The 22751-nt window shown below is 54.7% G+C and overlaps 1 protein-coding gene across 4 annotated transcripts in view; it reads left to right on the forward strand.

The window, feature by feature from the left end:
- Window positions 1-22751, forward strand: part of GAS7 (growth arrest specific 7) — a 200909-nt gene that overhangs the window by 160604 nt on the left and 17554 nt on the right. For all 4 annotated transcript variants that reach the window (XM_029212829.1, XM_029212831.1, XM_029212830.1 and 1 more), the window contains exons 5-9: window positions 2065-2118; window positions 8790-8879; window positions 12742-12857; window positions 15370-15444; window positions 20248-20326. In XM_029212829.1, the coding sequence (XP_029068662.1) occupies window positions 2065-2118; window positions 8790-8879; window positions 12742-12857; window positions 15370-15444; window positions 20248-20326 (414 nt within the window). The remainder of the gene's footprint in view (window positions 1-2064; window positions 2119-8789; window positions 8880-12741; window positions 12858-15369; window positions 15445-20247; window positions 20327-22751) is intronic.

Here is a 22751-nt window from a genome sequence, read left to right on the forward strand (position 1 = left end):
CCCTGGTGGCGCAGTGGTTGAGAGTCCGCCTGCCGATACAGGGGACGCGGGTTCGTGCCCCGGTCCGGGAGGATCCCACATGCCGCGGAGCGGCTGGGCCCGTGAGCCATGGCCGCTGCGCCTGCGCGTCCGGAGCCTGTGCTCCGCAACGGGAGAGGCCACAGCAGTGAGAGGCCCACGTACCGCAAAAATAAACAAACAAAAAACGAATCCATCCCAAAGGTTCTCCTTGCCCATCCCAGGTGTGTATTTGCATGGACGAACCTGTAGGAAGAGCCCAGCACCTGTCTGTTCTCCTTGGAGACTGGCACCTGGGCCCCTGCCGTGCAGCCTCAGTCTGCCTTCCTCGAAGAAAGCCCAATCTTGGCAAGTGCCCTGGGCAGAATTGATAGTTTGGGAGGGTCCAGGGTGGGCAGGCTGGATGAGTTGATGCATTTAACACGTCTAAGGAAGCTATAGTTGGTCACAAGTGTGACGTTGCCCCAGAACCTGTTGGGTCTGCTAACAGAAGTGCTGTAGTTAGGGGGGCCTCAATGCAACAACAGAACAGACATCCTCCATGGAGGCCCCCAGACTCTGCCTTAAAGACCCTGGCCCCCGGAGACCTGCTGGATCAGCCGTTCTGGGAGGTGGGTGGGGGGACCCGATGGGGGAGAGCTAATTCTGATGCACTCCAGAGCCTGAGGACCGTTGGTGACAGATGGTGAAACAGGTTCAAGTTAACTTGGCAGGATGTCAAGGCTAGCGAGTTCATCTTCTTGTCTGTGAAACGATGACACGTAAAGGTCCCTTTTAGCTGGACAGTCCGGGGATGTCAGTTTTCATTAGCTAACTTTACTTACCTGCCAAAGTAGGTCTCGTTGGGAACGAGGGACTGAGGGGGGGTCTTGAGGTGGGGGGAGGCAGGGAATGAGGGGACCATGGGCAGGAACTCCATCAAGCTTCTTATTTTGCCTGATGAGCAGTTGGGTTCCTGAGGCAGGGGCTGACCACACCCCACCCCCAAAACGCTCATCCTGCTGGGTGGTCCAGAGCTGTGCTGACCTGGGGATGGGGACTGCTGGTTCCCTGAGGCTTGCTGGAGAAGCCTCTTCGTGCTTCTTCTGGGCCTTTCTCTGTAAAGTCCTAGCAGCCACTTCCTTCCCTCCCACTAGAGACAGAATAAGGCCATGAGTCCCAGGACACGCATGCGATGCCACTGCAGTGCCTTAGGGGCGAGCCTGCTTCCCAGCTCGACATGTGGCTCAGGACAGGAGTGGGCATCCCATGTCCTGCTCAGGGACCCTATAGAGTCCCTGACATAACTGCTGATGGGACAACAAAGACCCAGAATTGACCCTCCCCTTTAGGGTCATAGGCTCTTAGGACCCATGTGGTGTTTTCATCTGGCGATCCTTACTTTCCATTCCAGGACCATCCTAGGTCTGGGGCAAGCTGCTGAGGTCCTGTGGGCTTGGTGGTCCTTGGGACAGTGGTTTTCTTGCTGGCAAAGGGAAGACCCCCAAAGTCCGAATGGAAGCCAAAACAGAGCCCCCCTGCTCTCGGGGTTGGGAAGGTGACATGTCACGGATGTGGCCGAGCACCCCAGGCCACATTGCACGTATCTGGGGTGTGATATGTCGGCCCCGGGGGATTTGGAATAAGATGTCATGTTCTGAATCCTCAGTGCGAGGAGGTGGTGGCCTTAACTCTCTGCTCCCCGGGTGGATTCTGCCGGTTAAGGCAGCAAGCAGCGTGCAGAACCACTTACCAGCAGAGGGCCGCTGAGGGGTTAGCTCCCCCAACCACCGACGGGGAGAAGAGGAGGCAGACCTGCTTTGGAGCAGTTTTCTCAGAGCCTGTGCTGGAGGCTTCCTCCAATTCGTCTTCAAGCCAGGGCACGGGAGGCTCCTGCCTGCCCTCTCCCAGAATATGGTGACTTGGGGGTTAACGGCAGCCGGAGCATCCCCAAACTTCCCCGGCCCGAGGCTTTTAATCAATCCCTCCACCTTCAGGGAACCCGAATGAAAGAGGATGTCCGATATGGAGAACAGCTTTGACGATATTTCTTGTGTCTCTCCCCAGAACCTGGGATCCTCGTCACCAGGCAAAAAGCAGAGCAAGGAAAACACCATCACGGTAAGTGGCTTCCGCGGAGCGCGCGCATGTTGGGTGGCAAGCTGGGGCTGTCTCTGGTCCATGGCTCGGCTGTTGCCATGGCAATGCGGACCGCTGAATGGAAGCGATGCCCAGCCTGGTACCTGGGAAGTTCCAAAGCTTGGATGTTGCCGAGGGTTCCCCCCTTGCCTCCTCCCGGCCCTTCTTCTGTTGATTTCTTATTTCACTTTTTCTCTTGGGGCAAACAAGTGGAAGGATTGTGGTTGGAATGGTGCAGAAGCCATTTTTGCAGGGCAGGCAGGGGAAGGTACGCGTGCAGAAGTGGGTTGGAGGGGGTGGGCTGTGCTCCTCGCAAGTGACATGACGTGTAAATTACAGCCACGGCAGGGTGGCTTTTGTGCAGGGTAACTTCTGGAAGACATCAAAGTTAAAAGGAAGAGAAAGCGCCCTAAGAATAGAGTTCCTGGGAGTTGCTGATGGGGAAGCAGGCAGCCTCTGCCCAGAGCGGCCAGACAGCCTCCCAGGGCTCTTCCAAAAGCCCGCCGAGTCCCCACGCCACCCTGCCTCCGGCTCCACATCAGCCCTGTGCTCAGGGAAGGCAGGCGCTGGACGTCCCTCCCCCTCCAAGTAGAGAAACAACTCGCCCATCTGCTCAGCTAAGAACTTGGAGCTGGGAGACGTGTGGTCCTAGGTGTGCGGTTTCGACCCAAGTGCAGCAGCTCTGGGGCCGCAGAAAGGCTCCCTCAGGCTCTGTCACACAGTTCTCGGAGATGGAAGCAAGACGGGGTCCCCTGCCCCGGCTCATGCAGGCTGCAGATCCTGCTTTGACGGATTTGGGGAGGAAAAAGCGGCAGGCAAACAATGTCAACAGTCATAATTGCTGCCCCTGTGTGTACATTTATTAGGCACCAGGAGGGTTCTGAGCACCCATTTCATTCTCCGCTCACTGCGGGGAGGGCAGGTGGTTGGACCAGGGTAGAGTGGGGACTGGGAACTCGGGCTCTGAAGCCAAGGGGGTCAGCACAGCACCCACCAGCTGGGCAGCGACCTGGCCTCTCTGGGTCTCAGTGTCCACATCTGTACAATGGGGAGACGATGGGCGTGTGCGCCCTAGGGATGGTGTGGAAAGCACGTAGAACAGCCTGGCACACAGTAGGCGCTCAGTTCACACTAGTCCCCTCATCACCGTGTTTACAGATGAGGAAACTGAGGCACAGAGCAGGGCCTCGCCCGAGGTCGCGCAGCTGGGAAGCATCAGGACCTGAGACCTGTGCTCTTACCCACCAGCAATGCTCCCGGTGCAAGTTGCCTCCCAAGGGTGGGACCAGGCGGCTCAACCCTGGGCCAGCAGCAGCTTCCTTGTTACTGGAGCTGATGGGGAGGGCGTGGACAGGCCCCCCGGGGCAGACGTCCTGAGAACACAGTCCTCACGTTCACAGAAAGCCCCAGAGTACTGGGGCGAAGCAGGAGCTCCCAAAGTTCCCTGAAAGATGGAGAAAGAGGGAGAAGAAACTGCGTTGTAGAAGGAACGTGAATAAGAGAAATGAAAAGTGAAAAGCAGAGCGTTATGCCTCCCATGGGTGATGGAGCCCAGCTCACGCGGTGTGGCCCGGGTCACTGCTCTGGTCTGCCTTTCGGCAGGAGCCTGGGGCTTTGTCAGCGTGGGCGTGGCCCTGGGTCTCCTGGCAACACACCTCCTCCACCCCTGCCTCACTGCCTTCCCTCCTCCTTGCCGCCGCCCTACAGCAGTGCTTCTCATCTGAAGCCTTGGGGATACTTGTTTAAAATGCAGATTCCTCTGTTGGTCACTCTGGGGCGAGGCTGGAAGGTTTGCGTTATAACCAACACCCCCGCACCCCGGAGGTTTTAAATAAGCACTCAAGCCTTGGGGACTCCTTGCTGGGAAAACTGAGAAGGGGCACAGAGTGAGTGAGGACCAGAGCCCCGGACTTGAACCTGGGTCTGCTGACTGCCAGCCCACGCGGGCCTTCTCCTCTCCAGGCTGGACATGGGCATCCTTGCCAGCCGGCCGACCAGTGGGGCTGCAGAGCTCTGTACCGTGGCTATCTCCCTTCCACGGAGCAGTCACTCTCCCACTGCGGCCCCTCCCTGAGTCCTGATCCTGCAGAGCTCGTGGCTTCCCTGGAAGGAGATGCTGGGGGGAACGGTGCGGGGAGGCTGGGGCCCAAGCTTCCCTCGCCCCGCTGTGCGGGGATAGGGTGAGCAGGTGAGCGTCCTCTTACCTGGTCTCACCCAGGCAGCAGAGAAGTGCACGCGGCGTCCGAGTCTGGCTCACAGTGTGGCCGAGAAGCAAGGACCGAGCTTGATTCCGACGCTCCGGCTCCCCGACCCGGGCCGGGAACAGGTTTTGAAGAGGCCGACACGTGGGCTGCTTGTCAGCAGTGGGGCCCCGGGCAGGGCTGGCACTGAGTGGCTGCTTGCTTGATTGGAAGTGACGGGCGCTAATGGCAGTTCACAGCCTCGGCACCAATATGATGCGTCAGAATCTGGAAGATTCCAGAAAAGGTGACAGCAGAGCCACCTAGCCACACTCCTGTCCTAGAAAGAAGAGTCTGGGGACTCCTCTAGTCTTCAGTCTGAGCTTCCCGGCATGGCCCGTCTGGGGGCCCCGGGTGGGAGCTCGGGGACTGGGTGTGAGTGCTTGAGGGCATTTCTGTTCTGCTTCCACAGGTCCCAACTCTGGCTTTTGCCTCTCTCACTCCCTCCCAGAGTAGCCTCTCCCACCAGGAGGAAATTCAGGGCGCGCTTGGTTGTGAAACCACCTTCTCTTCTATGTTGCAGGCGGCTGTCAGAGAGGAGGGCACATAGCTGCGGCCTCTGCCTCCAGGGAGGCCTCCGTGCTGTGCTGGGGCCGGGGCCGGGGCTTGCGCTGGGCCTCCCCACGCCAGGCCCCTTGGGTGGGTCACACTTGTGTTCAGCGGCTCTTGTGCCATGGCCAGGCGCCTGAGTGGTGGCTGTAGCCCCTGCAAGAGAGTTTCTGAGGGCAGCTTTTGTGGTTCTGCCTGCCCCCATGCAGGCCGGCCCTGGCAGAACCTCTGCTGCTCAGGGGGCCCCCTGGCCGTCAGGGGCAGAGCAGGTGTTACTCCATTTACTGAGGGCTGGAGAGAGCAGAGTTGGTGCCAGAGCGAAGACACTGTTGCTTGAGGATGGTGAGCTTGGGAGCGAGAGTGGGAGGGGCTCCTGGAACTTCCCCCAAACAGTACATAGTGGGGGCGTTCCCCTGTCTCCTGCTTCCTGTCCGGCACCCCTTCCTACCTGAGCCCCTGCCTTGGGACGTGGCATGGCTATGCCTAAGTGTGTTAGAAGGTAGCATGACATAGATTGAGTGTGACGTAGATTGCTGGCTTCTGACCCTGGCTCCACCATTATACACAGAGAATTGCAATTACATATTTACTTGTTTGCCTTCTTCATCGGGCTGTAAAACCGTCGAGGGCAGAGACTACACCTTCTATCTCTAGCCTCCGTTCATTGTATCAAGAAACATTTCCAGCTCCCATCACATGGCTGTGCTGGGCCAGGTACTAGGGACACAGCGGGGAGGAGGTGGGCTTCCTCCCCTCCTGGGACAGACTGTCTGGCGAAGGAAGAGAGATGCTGAATAAGCAGTCACGAGAAATACAAATGCACCTGTGCAAAGTGCTGGGAAGGTCTAGCCTACCGCGTGGCACCAAGTAGCCGCTCAACAAACGTTTGCATGGACCGAGCACGTGTTCCATGGCACAGCATCGTGGGCGAGGGCTCGAGCCGTCAGCCCAGACTAGAGGCAAATACTTCTGTGATCCTCAGTTAATCAAGTGAGACCAGTGTGACCCAGCTTGTGGGGCTGCCGGAAGGATGAAGTGAGGATGTACGCAAAGCTTTTGCAGAAATTCTCCCAGGATGCCTCCCACGATGGGGCCGGTGAGGTGTAGTTCTCGAGACGCCCACCAGGGGGGTGCAGGGCTCTGCCAGGATTCAGGGAAATTCCTATGGGATTGCTGGGGCTGCGAAATCCCCAAACCAGAGTTGACAGGGATGGACACGGGCACTCTGGGGCCACTGGCCAGTCCATCCAAGGGCTGGTGTCCTCAGAGAGTGGCAGGAGCCCCGAGAGGGATGAAGCCTTGTCCTCCCCCAACCTCTCTCTCCGCAGCCCCGCTAGCTTTCACCTTCAGCGGTTGTTATAGGGCCACTTGTGGTACGCCCCTCCCCTGTCTCCTAGACCCCAGACAAGGCACTCTAGAAGACCTTTGTATCCACTTCTGAGTACCTGCCTCCACGATGTTTAATGCCCAGTGTAATGTCATAGTTAATTTATCATTAAATTTGCTTGAAGTTTTCATGGATTACATTAATAAACCAAATAAAGATAGGCTGTGGTCATCATTGTTTGTCGAGGCAAGAATAGCTGGAACGTGAAATAAGGAGTATGTGAAACTGTGGAATCCAGCCCTCGTTTCCAGAAGGAGGCTCATCTCTGGACAAACTTGGGGGTGTCAGCCCAAAAAGAGGGTTTGGGGAGACCATTGCCTGAGCTAGGCATTGAGAGGCTGGCCACCCCCAAGCAGACTCCTGCAGGCCAGTGATACCTCGGGTGGCTGGGGACTGGGGCATTGGGAGAAAACATCTCACCCCAGGGGCTCCGTGGGCCTCTACCTTGACCTTGGTGGAATTCCATGCTCCCTGTCTCCAGGGCTCTCGGGGTCATTCCTGGCCCTGATCCTTCCTCCTGTGTCGTCATGCTTCCCTCCAGAGCGGGAATCCCCGCCCTTACGTCGGCCAGATGCCAGTATCTGGGAGGAGGGGGCCCTTCCCTTGGCTGGGATTTCTCCTGTGTTCTCCCCCTAGGAGTGCAAGCGAGGCCTGTGCCCCCGGGAGCCGGCAGGGCCTGGATTTACTTCTAGCCACCCCCAAGCACCTGAACCAGAGGCCATGGCTGGGGGCCCACGGGCCTGACTCAGCTAGCAGAGGGCTGCTTTGGCTTACAAGGTGTCATCGCATAAGCTGACAACCCCGGACTCCTCATTCTGGCTTGGCAGCAGGCGGGAGCTGAGAGGAATCTGCCCCCTAGTCAGACGTTCGCAGACACCACCCCGCTTCCCGAAGTGGAGGCTGGTCCCCCCACCAGCCCAAGCTTCAGTTTCCATGATGTGCGGGTCCCTCACTTCTCTGCATGGCTGCCTGGCCCTGGAGTCTGTGGCTTGGATTCAGAACCTCGGGGGTTTTCTGCACTGTTCTCGCCGTGAACGTCTGATGGCTCCCACTTCGGCAGATGCTGGGGCTGTGATGAGGGTTAAAGACTGCCAGGGCTCAGGCCTTGCCTTCCCGAGGCCTTGCGGCTCCCAGAACAAATTAGCGGACTCTCTAGGAGCGGATCTGGGGCTTGAAGCGACATCAGCGGGGTCAGCGGCGAGGCCACTTCTGCCGAGCAGGGAAAGCCAGGGGCACCACGATCGTGCTCAGGCAGAAAAGTCTGAGGCAGAGCCCAGGAATCTCTGCGCTGCTCTCTCCTGGGCCAGGGCCAGCCCGCCCCAGGCACGCACCCTGGATTATCACTTCAACTCTCTTTGTTCATAGAATACACATCATGAGGTAAAATTCACAAGGTAACTTCTCACCCAGGATGCTCAGCCACTTCATTCCTTTCCCCGGAAGCAAATGATGTTATCAGTTTCCAGAAACATACCAAATGGGTGTCTATTCCTTCCTCCTCTTTTCTTAAATTTTATTTATTTTTTTAAAGATTTTTTTTTTTCTTTTTTTTTTTTGGCTGCGTTGGGTCTTCGTTGCTGAGCGCGGGCTTTCTCTACTTGTGGCGAGCGGGGGCTACTCTTCATTGCGGTGCACAGGCTTCTCATTACGGTGGCTTCTCTTGTTGCGGAGCACGGGCTCTAGGCGCGCGGGCTTCAGTGGTTGTGGCTTGCGGACTCTAGAGCGCAGGCTCAGTAGTTGTGGCGCAGGGGCTTCGTTGCTCCGAGGCATGTGGGATCTTCCCGGACCAGGGCTCAGACTCGTGTCCCCTGCATTGGCAGGTGGATTCCTAACCACTGCACCATCAGGGGAGTCCCCTCCTTTTTTTTTTTTTTTAAATTTAAAAAAATTTTTTACACTAAGATAGCAAACAGTGAATACTAGTCTACCTTTTCTCCCGCCACCCACCCACTTAACACTGTATCCTGCCACACCTTCCTTATCAGTACAGAAGAACGTTCTTGCCATGTCTTTCACCATGGATGTGATGCCCATACATGTCTGTCTCATACTTTTTAACCATTCCCCTGCTGATAGACAGTGGAGTTGCGTTCCAGCCTTTTGCTACTGCAAACCGAGCCGTGGTGAAAACCGTGTGCTTATGTCACTGCACCCGTGTGTAGGTATCTGTAGGATAGAATCTTACAAGTGCAGCCTCTGGGTGGAAGGCTGTGGACATTTGCAGTGTTGCTAGCTTCTGTCGCACTGCTCTCTAGACAGTTTGGACTGATTTCAGCCCCTCTGGGGTGGGAGTGAGTGCCGGTTGCCCCTCATTTGAAAGGCCGACTGCCAGAGCATCCCAGGACCCCAGTGCATGTTCTCTATCAAGCTAGCCCTGTAGGGGGACCTCTTCAGTGCCGTGTCCTAGGACCCAAGCCTCTCCAGCTTCTCCCAACCCGCCATCCAAGCCGTGTTCTTTCCTGTTCTGTGTCCTCCAGATAAACTGCGTGACATTTCCTCACCCAGACACGATGCCGGAGCAGCAGCTACTCAAACCAACCGAATGGAGCTACTGTGACTATTTCTGGGTAAGTGGTGCCTCGGCGTCCCCTGCACTGCGGCCCCGGGGACCAGGAGTGGACCCCCGGGAGGGGGCGGTGGCTTGAGCTCAAAGCAGAGCGACCTCTCCGGGTGAAACCTAACGGGCTGGCAGTCGATTGAGCACTGGAGGCTGGAAACTTAAGTCCCACTTGGAGTCTGGATCATTCCATAAATCTCAGAAAGTCCGCAGGGCAATATGGAAACTCCAGGCAGAATGCAGGTAAGCTGGAGGGTCCCCTTGCCGCTCAGTGGTAGCAGGAGACCAGAATCAGCTCCAACCTGGGCTTCAGACCTGCTCTGTCACTCTTTTTATTTTTTATTTATTTATTTGGGTTTTTTTTTTCGCGGTACGCGGGCCTCTCACTGATGTGGCCTCTCCCGTTGCGGAGCACAGGCTCCGGACGCGCAGGATCAGCGGCCATGGCTCACGGGCCTAGCCGCTCCGCGGCATGTGGGATCTTCCCGGACCGGGGCACGAACCCGCGTCCCCCGCATCGGCAGGCGGACTCTCAACCACTGCGCCACCAGGGAAGCCCCTGCTCTGTCACTCTTGTAGGTGACCCTGGACAGTGTTTCTCCTCCTGGACAGCCTCCCTGTTTCCATCAAAGTCACAAGGAGGTTAGGCACAATCTGTAGGGGACTCCAGTTTGAATAATTCTGTGGTTCCAGAGCTTTTGCGTATTGTTCCATGGGTACGGAGTTTCAGTTTTGCAAGATGAGAAAGTTCTGGAGGGGGATGGTGGTGATGTTTGCACAACAGTGCAAATGTCTTTAATGCCCCTGCACTGTGCACTTAAAAATGGTTAAGATGGTAAATTTTGTGTGTAGTTCTCCAAAATTAAAGAAATATCCTTTGGCAGATTCAGAGAGTCCTACTCAGAAACTCTGGGAGTACTCCTGGACATTTTCATTGTAAAGTTCACAATGGCTTTTAAAATGAAATCACCCCGTTCTGGAATCAGACAGTGGTGATCGTTGTACGACCTGTGTATATATTAAAAACCAGTGAATTGTACACCTAAAAAAAGTAAACTTTGGCAGAGGCCCCAAGGAACGAGAAATTTTAAAAATCCAAACTTTTTTTTTTACCCACCAGTCAGAATGGATTATCTACCCTTTTTTAGATTTGCTAACCAAATGCTTTTGTCTTTCTACCAAATCTCTTGCCCTTCAGAAGGTAGCCAAAGATTCCTTTTGCTGTGTTTCTTCCAGATCTTCTGAGATATGTGCAGAGGCAGCAAATATTGTAGAAAGGGCTCTGGCTTTGGCGGCAGGCACACCTCGGGGGCGGGGGTGAGCCCAGGGGTGAGGGTGAGCAGGGAATCCGAGTGTACGAGACCTCGCAGCCTCCATAAGTATGCTGGGTTTTATTCTGTTTGCAGCGGGAAGGTGGTGGAGGGTTTAAGCAGGAATCAGATGTGATCTGATTTGCCTGTGTCATGCAAGGAGGGCTGTAAACAGGCAGAAGTGCCCGTGAACCTGTGGGAGGCCAGGAAAGATGGTGACAGCTGTGGAGATGGAGGGGAAGAGCTAGGTTGGAGACATCATCCTTAAGGGGAGTGGGTGCAGGAGAGACGTCATCCATAAAGAGGGGAGCAGGAAACAGAGCATGCGGGGGAGACCAGCTCAAGCACCGGGAATGGGCACCCTGGGAGCCGGAGGTCAGCGGGTGGCGGATGGTGGGGGATGGTAGGGAGCCAGGGGGAGTGGGTCATCCTGCTGCTGGTCAGCATCACCCAGGTCCCATCTTGATTCAAGCCCTCCTGGGACTCTGATGCTTACCCCAGGGTTTTATCTCTCGGACCATCGAGGCCTTTTCCCCTCACAGAAATTTTTCTGCTAACACGGTTATTAAAGCCCACTTCCTCGGGCTGGTTTTCCCAGTGTGGACAAATCACTCAGCGTATACATCCTCTCGGGGAGGCAGATTGGGGCTCAGTATTTCAAATAATTTTTCTTTGGCTTTTTCATCAAGATGTAGCATTCATACAATGGAGGGCACATGTACTTGGAGTAACTTTTCAATGGCCAGAGAAGCCCCCTTGGGACATGGTGTGCCCCGTGTGGTGATGATCTCCCCGTCAAGAGAGGTATTACAGTGTGGCTCAGAGGGCCCTGGGTCAGGGCAGCTGAGGAAGGGATCCTGCACTGGGAGGGAATGGGGAGGTAAGTGGCGTTCTCCAGGCGTCACCAGCCCTTTTCTTTTCCCCTCTCGTAAAACAGCTGTTCTAACGGGATGTTAGAGGTGCAATCCATTCTTATTTTAGGGTGAGTGGTGGGAGACACAGCCTAGGACCTGACCGCTGTGCCCAGTGGCTGAGCTGAGAGAGAGCCCAGGTCTTTCCAGATCCTGGGACAGGGTTCTCACTGATGCTCCTCTCTGTGGTGGCAAAGGACCTATTTTTTTGTTGTTGTTCTTTTGTTGTTTTTTAAATTAATTTATTTATTTTTGGCTGCATTGGGTCTTCGTTGCGGTGCACGGGCTTCTCATTGCGGTGGCTTCCCTTGTTGCGGAGCACGGGGGGCTCTAGGTACACAGGCTTCAGTAGTTGTAGCACGCGGGCTCAGTAGTTGTGGCTCACGGGCTCTAGAGCGCAGGCTCAGTAGTTGCGGCACACGGGCTTAGTTGCTCCGTGGCATGTGGGATCTTCCCGGACCGGGGCTCGAACCCGTGTCCCCTGCATTGGCAGGCGGATTCTTAACCACTGCGCCACCAGGGAAGCCCTATTTTGATCTGTTTCCAACTCCTCCCTTTAAGTATCAAAGCATTTGACTCTGGATCCCTGGTGGGAAAGGCTGCCTTGGAGGGGGGACAGCTCTAGGAGTGGCGCCCGCCAGGGTCCAGGAAGGCTCTGAGGGTTGATCTGCAGCCGTAGCTGTGGGAACAGTTGCTGGATGCCTGTCTGGCAGGGAAGGCCATGCTCGGGGTACCAGGGAGGCAGGGAGGGCCGGGGGAGAGCAGGAGAGAGAGATTCAGGCGTCTTAGAGGAGGGTCAGGCGAAACAAAACAAAAAGCATTTAATTTTGAAATGTTAATCTTTGCTTGCAAAATGAATTGGGTACTAAATTCCCATTTCAATGACTTGGCCATCTTCCCCAAGTCCTGACATTTCTTTAAAGTAACTAATTTAAATACCGTCCACCGAAGACTTGGTATTTGCTGAACACTAGGCTAAGCTGTTTCCATGTGTCATTTGTCCTGAGATGACCACGTCAGGTGGTTGCCATTATTTCCCCAGTTTCATGGAATGAGCAGCTCAGATTTAAAGTGAAGCAACTTGCTTGGGATTCCCCGGCTGGGATGTCAAGCCTGGAAGCGGGCCCTTTCCCACTGCGGCTGCCCTTCAATCCAGCTTCTCCCCAGAAGTCACTACGATCTTTTATGCATGTGCGTTGGAGGATGCCACTGCCCAGCCAGTGCAAGAGAGGATGGCATGGCTCAGGGCTAGGGGTACCTGCGCCTGAGGTTACACACTGTCTCCCAGCTTAGTCAAGATGCCAAGACTCCGCAGAGGGTCTAGCCAGCCCCAGCAGCTGCCTGGTGCCTGTGCTCTTGGCCACATACCCTTCCTCCTCTTCTTTCCCAGGTTGTGGGGTTGAGGGGCACGCACATGGGGTGGCGGCAGCGATCAGGGCTTAAGCATCAGAGAGCACGTGGGGACAGGAGCGCCAGGAGAGGCGCGAGCTGGGGCAGCCAATACTCCTGCCCTTGTCCTGCCTCTGGGGCTGAGGACAGGGTTACCAGGCACATCAGGTTCCCTTCTGGGGTCTGTCTTCCCTGCGCTCCATTCCTTCTGGCTCCAGACGCTGATGTCGCCTAAACGCTGCTGCTTCTCCTTCCTTCCTAGGCTGATAAGAAGGACCCCCAAGGCAACGGAACCATGGCTGGGTTTGAACTGCTGCTTCAGAAACAGCTGAAGGGCAAACAGATGCAGAAGGAAATGTCAGAGTTCATCCGGGAAAGGTGAGGCCTGGGCCCTCCCAGCTCTGGGGACTGGTGACAGCACCCACCTCGGTCCCTGAGCCCGAGGGAGTGAGCAGCCAGGGTGAGCACTGCACGCCAGCACCGGGCTTGGTTAGCGCTAAGGGGAGCGCAAGACGGGAGTCACAGGCTTATGGCCCTTGGGACACGTCTGGCCAGCAGATGTGTTGCTTTGGCCTGTGTGATGTTTTTAAAGATATGAACCAACAACAGCAAAAAAAATTGGTGGATGTTACATTAAAGTCTGCATATCTGACATCTCTGGGGAAAGAAGAAAGTCTGGCTCCATGGCTTTGCATCCCCCATGCAACAATTGGCTGGAGCTGAAGAGCAGCCGCCCCTGTACAGGGAGTGTGTGTTTCCAGTTTGCCACAGTCCCCACTGCTCCCTAATGTCTCCCCACGCAGACTGCTTGGCCCCTTTGCTTATCTACGCATGCGCCGCCCTCATTTGAAGAGCCGTTCCTTAACGTAACAAAAAAGGAGACTGTTACCTTTTCAATCCATCTTTGAGCCAAAGCCATGTGCCAGGCCTGGGCATCCAGAAACCCCCACCCTCCCATTCCTGCTTTCAGGGAGCTCAGCCTACTGGGAGAGTCAGATAAGGTCATTACGGTAAGTGCAGGGATTATAATAGTGGTTTGCCTGCCCGTAGATGAAACAATAAATTCAGCCTAATGGAAGTGGGGAGAGCTACAGAGAGAAGTTCCTTCTTCATCTCCCCCCTCCTCAGTCTCTCCAAGTTGTGAGACCCTGTAAAGCACATACCCACACACCTGCACACTCACACAGGTGCACATACCCCCCCGTTCCACATGTGTGCCGTCTGGAGTTTCCAAGTCACACTGGAAATATTGATAGTAAATGGCAATATATTTTTTAAATGTTTCTCTTTTAATTATAGCAACAATAATCCAGTAACAATTCTCTGGCATTTTAAGGTATCTGTTTTCCTTAGGAGGCCTACTTTCTGTTGGTATAATCAAATCTTTATTTTATGGCCCATTAAACTGGTAGGAGATTGAGAGATTCTGTAGCTCAGGTGTGAGAAAACAACAGTAGGAAACAGGCCAAGAGGAAAACGGCTAGAAAACCCTAACTTAGGGTTTACATTTTAGTAAAGAGGTCATGTTAACAAATAACTGGAACCTTCCACATGAGGACACTGGTCTTCCCTGGGACAGGTGGACTTCTGTGACTTTTCTCAGTCCACCTGGGGTCTTGTAGAGGGGGACCTTTCAGAGCCGGGAGGGGTGGGAGCTGAGGTGCAGAGGTGAGAGCTGGGCCGGGGCTAGGGAGTGCGGTGGGGGGTGGGGCATGGCAGACATCCGGTAAACCACGTGGCCACAGCTTAGGGGCGTGATGCCGGCTCTGGAGGGGACGGGCCTCGTGCCCGGTGCGTGCGGTGGGCATTGATGAGCCTTTGGAGGTTTGAAGCTGAGAGCGTGACATGGTGAGATCTGCTTTCTCCAGAGAACTCCTGGCTGGAGGCTGGCCATCCATGTCCTAAAGGCTGAGTGGATGGAGAGGAAGTGATGGAGGCAGGCTTGAGAGTATGTGGAGACGGCGGAGCTGGTAGTGAGAGGAGGAGCGAGACTGAGCCTCTCAGCACCGAAGCAGGAAGTGATCATGACTCAGAACACTGCCCTGGCACTCTGTCAGGCCACCCTTCAGCTCCTGATCAGCCTGGAAGCAAATGCTGCAGCCCTGGGCGCAGCTCTGGGGTTTTATTCATTTGCCCAGTGATGGACCAGGGGCCTCTCTGAGGCCCCAGCCCTCTGGCCAGCTCTGGTCGTCACAAGCACAGCTCCTCGGGGGACCACTTAGGCAGTGACTAATACCATGACAACACATTTTACATGGTTGTGCCAGATAATACTGAACACTCCCCGGAGAGCTGCCTTGAAAGTGTGTCAAGGGCCTGCCTGCCGGAAGCGAAATCCAAGGCAACTTCCCTCTCTGGGGAAGTGGAATCCACCACAGAGCTGGGCACTGCTGGTTTCCATGGAAATGCTTGCACCCTGCAGGCTTGGAAGTTGGGGGCCCTGGGGTCTGGGAGAACGTAGAGAGGGGTTCTGTTCCTGCTTCGGAGGGGCCGACGCCACCTTGCAGGCTCTCAGCCCAGAGCTCTGGGGCTGGGAGAGGGGGCAGCCGTGGTCCATCATGAGTTACATTTCTTCGTTTAAGTGTTTGCTGTGTGTCCAGCCCTGTGCTAGGAACTGTGCAAATGACCGCTCTTATCCGCACAGCCTAGGACACCGGTGCATATGCCTCACTTTGCAGATGAGGTTCAGACAATTTCGTTCATTTATTCATTCAACATGTATTGATTAAGCACCTACTATGTGTCAGGTGGACAGACAAGAGCCCACGTACTCGCAGAGCTTATGGTCTGGCGGGTTCGTTTACATGATTATTAATAAGTAGCAGGGCTGCAGGTCAGACCCACAGTCTAGTGGTGGGGAGCTGACATGTTGGATTTTCTCCCTTTGCAGGATAAAGATTGAAGAAGAATATGCAAAGAACTTAGCTAAGCTGTCTCAGAACTCCTTGGCTGCTCAGGAGGAGGGGTGAGTAGGGAGGACAGTGATGGGGTGGGGAAGGAGAGGGGACACTTGGTGGGGGTCCCTTTTCAGTGATCACTGATCGTTGCCATGGTCCCATAGGGATGGGGAGGTCTCCATAGACCTGGCTGAAGGTGAGTGCCTGTGGTTCAAGGTGGACATTCATGATTCAAGGGGAACATTCATGGTTCAAAGTGGGCATTCATGGCTCCAGCTGGCCAGCCATGACTCCAGGTGTGGGCATTCACCCTCAAGGTTGGCACTTCCGCATTATCTACTGTCTAGCGGCCAAGGGCCTCCTGCCAGATGCTGGAGTATGTCAGGACCCCCTCTGCCCTGTCACCTGGTAGCTGGGAACCAGCCTCCAGATGCCAACCCCTGCTCCCCTTTTGCTGAGAGCAGGCTGGTAGGAAACTAGGTGTGACGGGATTCCACACCCAGTCCCCTTGTTTAGAATTCTCTCCTGTGGGCCTGAGGCCCAGGCTCCCCTCCCCCTCCTGCTGTGACAGTCCAGACCTCCTTGGTTGGGACCCGGGCTGGGAGAGGCTCAGCCCCACCCTCCCAGCCACAGAAAGATCCCTAGTTGGGGAAAGACTGTAGCCTTCTCCGCTCCATCTGTTAACGAAGAGTTTCAACCTGTTGGTGGGAATGCAAAATGACACAGCCACTGTGGAAAACAGTTTGGCAGTGCCTCAGGAAACTAAGCATAGGGTTACCGTATGATCCAGCAATTCCACTCCTCGGTTTATGTCCAAAAGAATTAAAAGCAGATATTCGAATACATGTACACGCATGTTCATAGCAGTACAGTTCACTGTAGCCAAAAGGCGGAAACAACCCAAACGTCCATCGAAGGATGGATGCATAAACACATCGTGGTCTGTCCACGTTGGATATACGGGTATATGATGGAATATTATTCAGCCATAAAAAGGAGTGAAGTACTGATCCACCTTACTATGTGGATGAACCTCGAAAACATGTTAAGTGAAAGAAGCAAGACACAAAGGTTGCATACTGTATGATCCATTTATATGAAATGTTCAGAATAGACAAATCCATAGAGACAGAATAAAGATGGGTGATTGCCAGGGGCTGGGAGAAAAGGGGACTGGTAACTGCTTAATGGATACGAGGTTTCCTTCTGGGGTATGTGTTCATCGACTTGGGCTGCTGTAACAGAATACCATAGACGGGGTAGCTTAAGCAACAGAAATGTAATTAATCACGGTTCTGGAGGTTGGGGAGTCCAAGGTCAAGGTGCTGGCAGGGTTGGTGTCCGGTGAGAGCTCCCTCTGCGTTGCAGGTGGCTCTTCCTCGGTGAGGAGAGACAAAGAGCTCTCCGGTGTCACTTCTTCCCCACCCGTATGACCTCATTTAACCCTAATTACTTCCTTAGAGGCCCCATTTCCAGATAACAGCCACACTGTGGGTTAGAGCTGCAACGTCTGAATTTGGGGAACACATTCAGTCCATCACAGGGTGATAAAAATGTTTTGAAACTAGAGGCGATGATTGCACAAGATGGCAAATGTAGTAAATGTTTATCCTCTTTAAAGTGGTTAATTTTGTGTTATGTGAATTTCACCTCAATACTAAAACAAATACAGAGTCTCAGGAGGTTAGAGTTGAAAGGTCCCCCGAGGTCCTGTCTCTAGTCCGACCTCCCTCCAGTGCAGCCTCTGTTCGAATCCCTCCTACAAGAGGAAGTGAGCCCCCGGGGATGGAAGACATTCTGTCATGGGATGGCTGTGGTCGTCAGAGAGCTGTGATGTTGAACAAGGCCAAATCTGCCTGCATGGCTTGAATCCTTCAGGCGATGGGGCTTTGCCAACCAAATGTGGCTTTGATTAGGGCCTCTGTGTGGGCTCGCTGTCTAGCCAAGAGGCTGCCTCTGAATGGTTTTCATTGACCCAGCAGGCCACTGGGTGGTCCTGCGCGGCCAGTGTCTCTTCCAGGGACATAAATGAAGTTGCCTCCGGCTTCCTCCTACTCCCTGCACCGGGCCTGAGACCAGGGCAGGAAGGGGGCTTGTCGAGGAGTCTCCCCTCCAGCCTGGGCAGGGGGCTTTCCTAAGTACCCCCATGCCCTGCAATGCAGAGCTGCTCTGGAAGAGGCTTCCACCTCCTCGGCCTGAGCTGCTGCCAGGGACACTCCGTCCGGCCAACACACACAGCATATGCTCCCAGCTGCACGAGCCAGGAGTCGGCCCTCGCCTTCATGCCGTACACACGTGCACCCCCAAACACGGGGCAACCCGCCACACGCTCACGTTCCAGCATCGGCGCTGCTCACGTGCAACACAGCCAGGAACACATACCCCCCATCTCCCCTGCGAGCACGCACCACCCCCAGACACACGCTCCTTCCGGAGGCGCATGGACCCGCCCCTACTCGCAACCTGCAGCTACACTGTTTTGCATTCACACACAGCTTTGCACGCCAGCCCGTCCACCTGAAACTTTCAAAGCGCGACGCCGGAGCCTTGAAATGTGGGGCAGCCTAGGAAGGCGCGGACGGGGAGACTTGAGTTGTGCTGTGTCCAAATTAGATTCCACAGGGTGTGTGCACGTTGGTAAATAAACAGAATCAGGTGATTTGTCCTGCCTCCAGTTTTGCTCTCCTGTGGTAGTTGTGACAGTAACATGTGTTTTGATTTGGCAGGCTCAGACGGTCAGCTGGAACCGCGTGAGAAATGATATCTCGGGTTTTGGGTTTTGTTTTGTTTTTTCATTAACCTCTTATCAGATGAAAAAAATCTCTCTTCAGTGAGAGAATTTCTAAATGGCCTTTTTTTCTAACTTGTGACGTGGCTCCAAGGCGGCTGGAATATTGGGAGGGGAGAGGCCTGCTTGGGGCTGGACCAGCTCAGACAGGCCCAGCTGAGTGTTTGGAGTGACGTCCTCCTACTAATGAGGGCCCAGCCTGGAGGCGGGGCCGAGGACATTGTCCTGAGCGTGAAACTGTGCTTTCGCCCTTTCCTCCCGATGACCCTCAGATGACAGTCTCAGGCCGCTGTCCCTGTCCCTGGGCCAGTTACTGACCACGTGCTCTGCTGACAGCAGACTTACAATCTCTCGGCACCACCAGGGCTTCTGGGCTCTCGTGTGTACCTCCTGCCGGCCGGCGATTAGCTCAGCTGCAGGGAGAAGCCCCCTCCAGCCCCCTTTCGTCAAACTCCCCCTCCTCCTGGGACTGCTTCCGTAAGCTTGTTGGCTTTCCCTGTAGCTGTGTGATCCATCTTGAGATCATCTTTGTGTGTGGCATAGGTCAGGGGCGGGATTCCTTTCTTCCCTGTGGATGTACAGTTGTCTCTGGGCCATTTCTTGAAAGGCTTGTCTGTTCTCCATGGAGATACTTGGCACCTTTGCTGCAAGCGCATCGCCTGCATCTGGGCGAGTCTCTTTCCGGACCTGCTGTTCCGATCCCGTATCTGTATGACTATCGTGACCGCTTCCACTCCCTCCTCCCCCCACCCTGGACCCCCTACCCGTCCGCCCAGTCAGGTAAGGAGCCAGGCCACCCAGTGTGGGCCCAGCCCAGCTCCCCGGGAGCTCAGGCCCTTCAGGCCGAGACAAATGCCAGCAGCTTGGATCGCTCCGATTCTCACTCCATCTCTTCTCGGGTGGGCCGCCCAGCTGGGATCACCTGAGGGGACCTTTCTTTGCTGCCGGACTCCAAGATAAAATCAATCAGTCATTTCCCATAAACAGCCGCCTTGGCCTGAGCCAGCACCATGACCAGACAGGCCCGGACTCTGACCACAGAGATCGGTTCTGTTCTGTTCTGTTGGGTAATTCTCAGCTGCTGGCTGCTCGGCTCAAAACCCAGAAGCCTCGCAGCCTGCTGTCTTTGAATCAGCTTTTTGCCCCTCAAGTTTAATGAATTCTCTGGGGGAAGTGGCTTTTTGATGAAATTAAGTCAACTGACCATTCAGCCCGGGTTTACCAGCTGGGTGGAGAGGTCTCGAGCAGACGTGCAGGAGTGTCATTTTGAAGGTCACCAAGGTTCAAGAATTCCAAATCAGGGAGACGGGAGCACGGGGGCCTGCGTTCCAGAGTCTGGGGGACTTAGGAGACTGCTTCTGTTTGGAACATCTCCTACCAGTGGAAAAGTTATTTAGCTTAGAGGACGTTGCGCTTCTCTGGTTGGCTGTGGGCAGCACCGCGGTTCACAATCCAGAATAGGTACTAGCGGGGGGGCCATGCTCCTGAGGATGGTGATGGCGAGCCTCCTCTGCTGTGTGAGCATCCCTAAGAGGCTCCTAGACCCAGGTGGTCCATTTTTGCCCTCCTTGGAAGTCAGGCCGCTGGAGGTTCGCCCGCAAGCAGGGCTACGTGGTGCCTTCTGTTTGAGAAGGGCTTCTCCCTGAAAAGGCATCCGTTCTCCTTCCTTGGCTTGCCAGCGGGCATTTCCAACCCTCAACAGTAAACCAGGGAGGAGCGACAGGAAGGCCGGAGACAGTAATGGGCCAGGTATTAGGGTCCTCACGGCACTGTACCCCAGCTCCCTCTCACATCTCCCCAGTCCTCTGGGCTTCTGGGTATTTCCCCAGGCACTCGGCCGTCTGTTGCCGTCTATTCTCTCAGCTTGGTTCGGGAAGGCCCCTCTGCTCACACAGGTCGAGGCGTGGCACTCAGGTTTGTTTTGTGCCTGGCCTCTGCCTCATCCAAGTCCACGGTCTCTTGTGTCGTATGCTCCCCCGGGACTCGGGGTCAAGACCCACCATCCTGTCTCAGGGAGGGCCGTGGCCTCTGACCTGAGGTCGGTGTGGCCTCCCCGAGCCTCATCGATTCCTTGGTGTTGCAGCTCCCTGGGAGAAGCGTGGGCGCAGGTGAAGAAGAGCCTTGCCGACGAGGCTGAAGTTCACCTCAAGTTCTCCGCCAAGGTAAGCCCTCCCTGGGTTGGTCCTACACACCGATGTGCTGCTGAACGTTTAACAGCTGTCTCTGCAGGGTGTGGTGTTGCACGGTTTCCATGGTGTATATCTCAAGAGTCGGGAAGAGTTGCTACCATTAGACCGTGCTCCCCCTATACCAACAAAATAGCATCAGTAATCATACACATCCATCAAGAGCGTGGATAAGAGTCAGATGGAGTTAGGAGGGTATGAGGATGTGTATTACCTTTGTTTTTAATATAGTTTGTTAATTTTAAGTTTAGATCATTTAATTTTTAATACTGTCTTTAACAACCAACTCACAAAATTCCTCCAAACTTAACCCTGGGCTCTGATGAGCCAGTGCGAGTAACCCCAGCACACCTCTGCGAGGTGAGGGTAGATGCCCCTCAGTTTCTCGGGTGAGCCCCTGAGTGATGAAACTACACTTTTGTGTTGCTTGGCTTTCAAAGGAACGCATTGGCATTTTCTATCTCTTCTTAGTGTCGGGAGAGACTAGACTATTTTGAAGGGAGAATTTTTTTGTTTTGTTGTGTCTGTTGTTACACAATTTCAGACTAGGTAGCTGATCCTTCTTTCCATTGGTCCAAAAGACTCTAGCACCGTGCCCTTGGACAGTGATGTTTCTCTCCTACTCACTCTGTCTTCAGGACTCAGAGTGGTGCCTGGTACATAGTAGATGTCAATAAATATTTTATGAAGTTATGAATGAGTAGGACCTCTGACGATCTCCTCTCGACCCCCTAGTCTTTTGAGGCCTACTTTCTGCCAAGATTTCTCCATGTTTCCAAACAACCCTCTCTTCCCCACTCCCTGTCTCCTGTCTCCAAATTCCCTCTCAGGATCTTAGCTGCTTTCCAGGTGGAAAATAAACCAAGAGTCTAAGGGAGAAATTCACACTAAAGTGTGCGTGACTAATGGGGCCGCCCACTAGGATGCTTGCCTTCTAAAGGACGAGAGCCCCTGGAGAGGGGCATCATTCCCGGCGACCTTTGCCTACTGGGTCTACGCTCTTTCTTCTGCCCTCCCACAGTCACCAGCCCAAGAGGACACTGGGACAAAGTGCTTAAACCCTCTGAGCCCACATTTTTTTTTTTTTTTTTTTTTTTTGCGGTACGTGGGCCTCTCACTGTTGTGGCCTCTCCCGTTGCGGAGCACAGGCTCCGGACGCACAGGCTCAGCGGCCATGGCTCACGGGCCCAGCCGCTCCGCGGCACGTGGGATCTTCCCGGACTGGGGCACGAACCCGTGTCCCGGTGGACTCTCAACCACTGCACCACCAGGGAAGCCCCTGAGCCCACATTTTAACATCAGGGTGTAAAGGAGGAGGATGCCACTTGAACGTGGCATCCCACAAAGATGGCTGCCCCTTCCCGCGACTTCCGCACTCAGTGCTCCCAGGTCCTATGTCTTTTCTAGCGCTTCTTCCACAACAGTTGCATTTCCGGGCTTAGTGCGCTATTGGAAGCCAGGAAACTGACTTTGTATCCAGGTCTCCACCCCACCCCGTGATGGTTCTCCGCACGCCGAGGGCAGGATGAGTGACTCGTACGGCTGAGATGTGTGAAGGAGCTTTATAAAGAGCTGGGCTGGGAGGAAAAACAGAGCGTTACCAGCTCCCTGCTCCTGAAGGATGCTGGAGCCCCAGGACTGAGTTGACACCCAGATGTGAGTGAGAATTCCTGGGCCAGCAGTGGCACACTAACCTCAGACACCAACACTTGGCAAGGAACTTGTCTCTCAAGTACTGGGAGAGAAGGGAGCTCCGTGAATGGGTCTCTTTTGAGCCTTGCGTGCAAAGCAGGGAGTTGTTTTTAAGCTGTAGATCACGGTAGTGTTCCCTTTAGGTCTCCCTTCTCCCTCCTAGCCCCCAGCAGCTCCAGCTTCTGCGGTGGTGGAAACTTCCGTTGACTGTGAGATGCATGCAGAGGCTGCCATTGTGATGGGACTGGGAGCCGGGTCTGCGAGCTTCTGAAGGGTTGCCTGCCGGAGCCCCAGGAATCCTGGTGGCATTTACTTTCCATCAGCAGGCCGCCTGATTCTCGATCGTTCGTAAGGTGCCCAGCGGGTGACAGAGCACTCCCCCCCGTGCAGTGTTTTCCTCTAATCTTTCCTTTTACTACTGCTGCTCACAGCAGTACGTCTGGTCACCAAACTGGGTGGGTTTTCCCCACGCCAGCCAATTCCCTGACCCCAGCTGGGGGTCCTACAGTTTAATTCAGTTCTGACACTAACTCCCCCAGGGTCAGCATAGGATCCTGCAGGTTAAGGACTCAGTGCTACAGGACCAACCCTACTTCAGATGGCTATCATAAGTAGTGGGTCCCCAGGTTACCCACAACTTCTGTCCAACTTGGCTACAAATCAGGGGTTCCCGTGACCCCCTCCTCAGGTTTGATTATTTGCTAGAACA

Source organism: Monodon monoceros, unplaced genomic scaffold, assembly GCF_005190385.1.
Source record: "Monodon monoceros isolate NGI ecotype Baffin Bay Population unplaced genomic scaffold, NGI_Narwhal_1 Super_Scaffold_9, whole genome shotgun sequence".
Classification (NCBI taxonomy): domain Eukaryota; kingdom Metazoa; phylum Chordata; class Mammalia; order Artiodactyla; family Monodontidae; genus Monodon; species Monodon monoceros.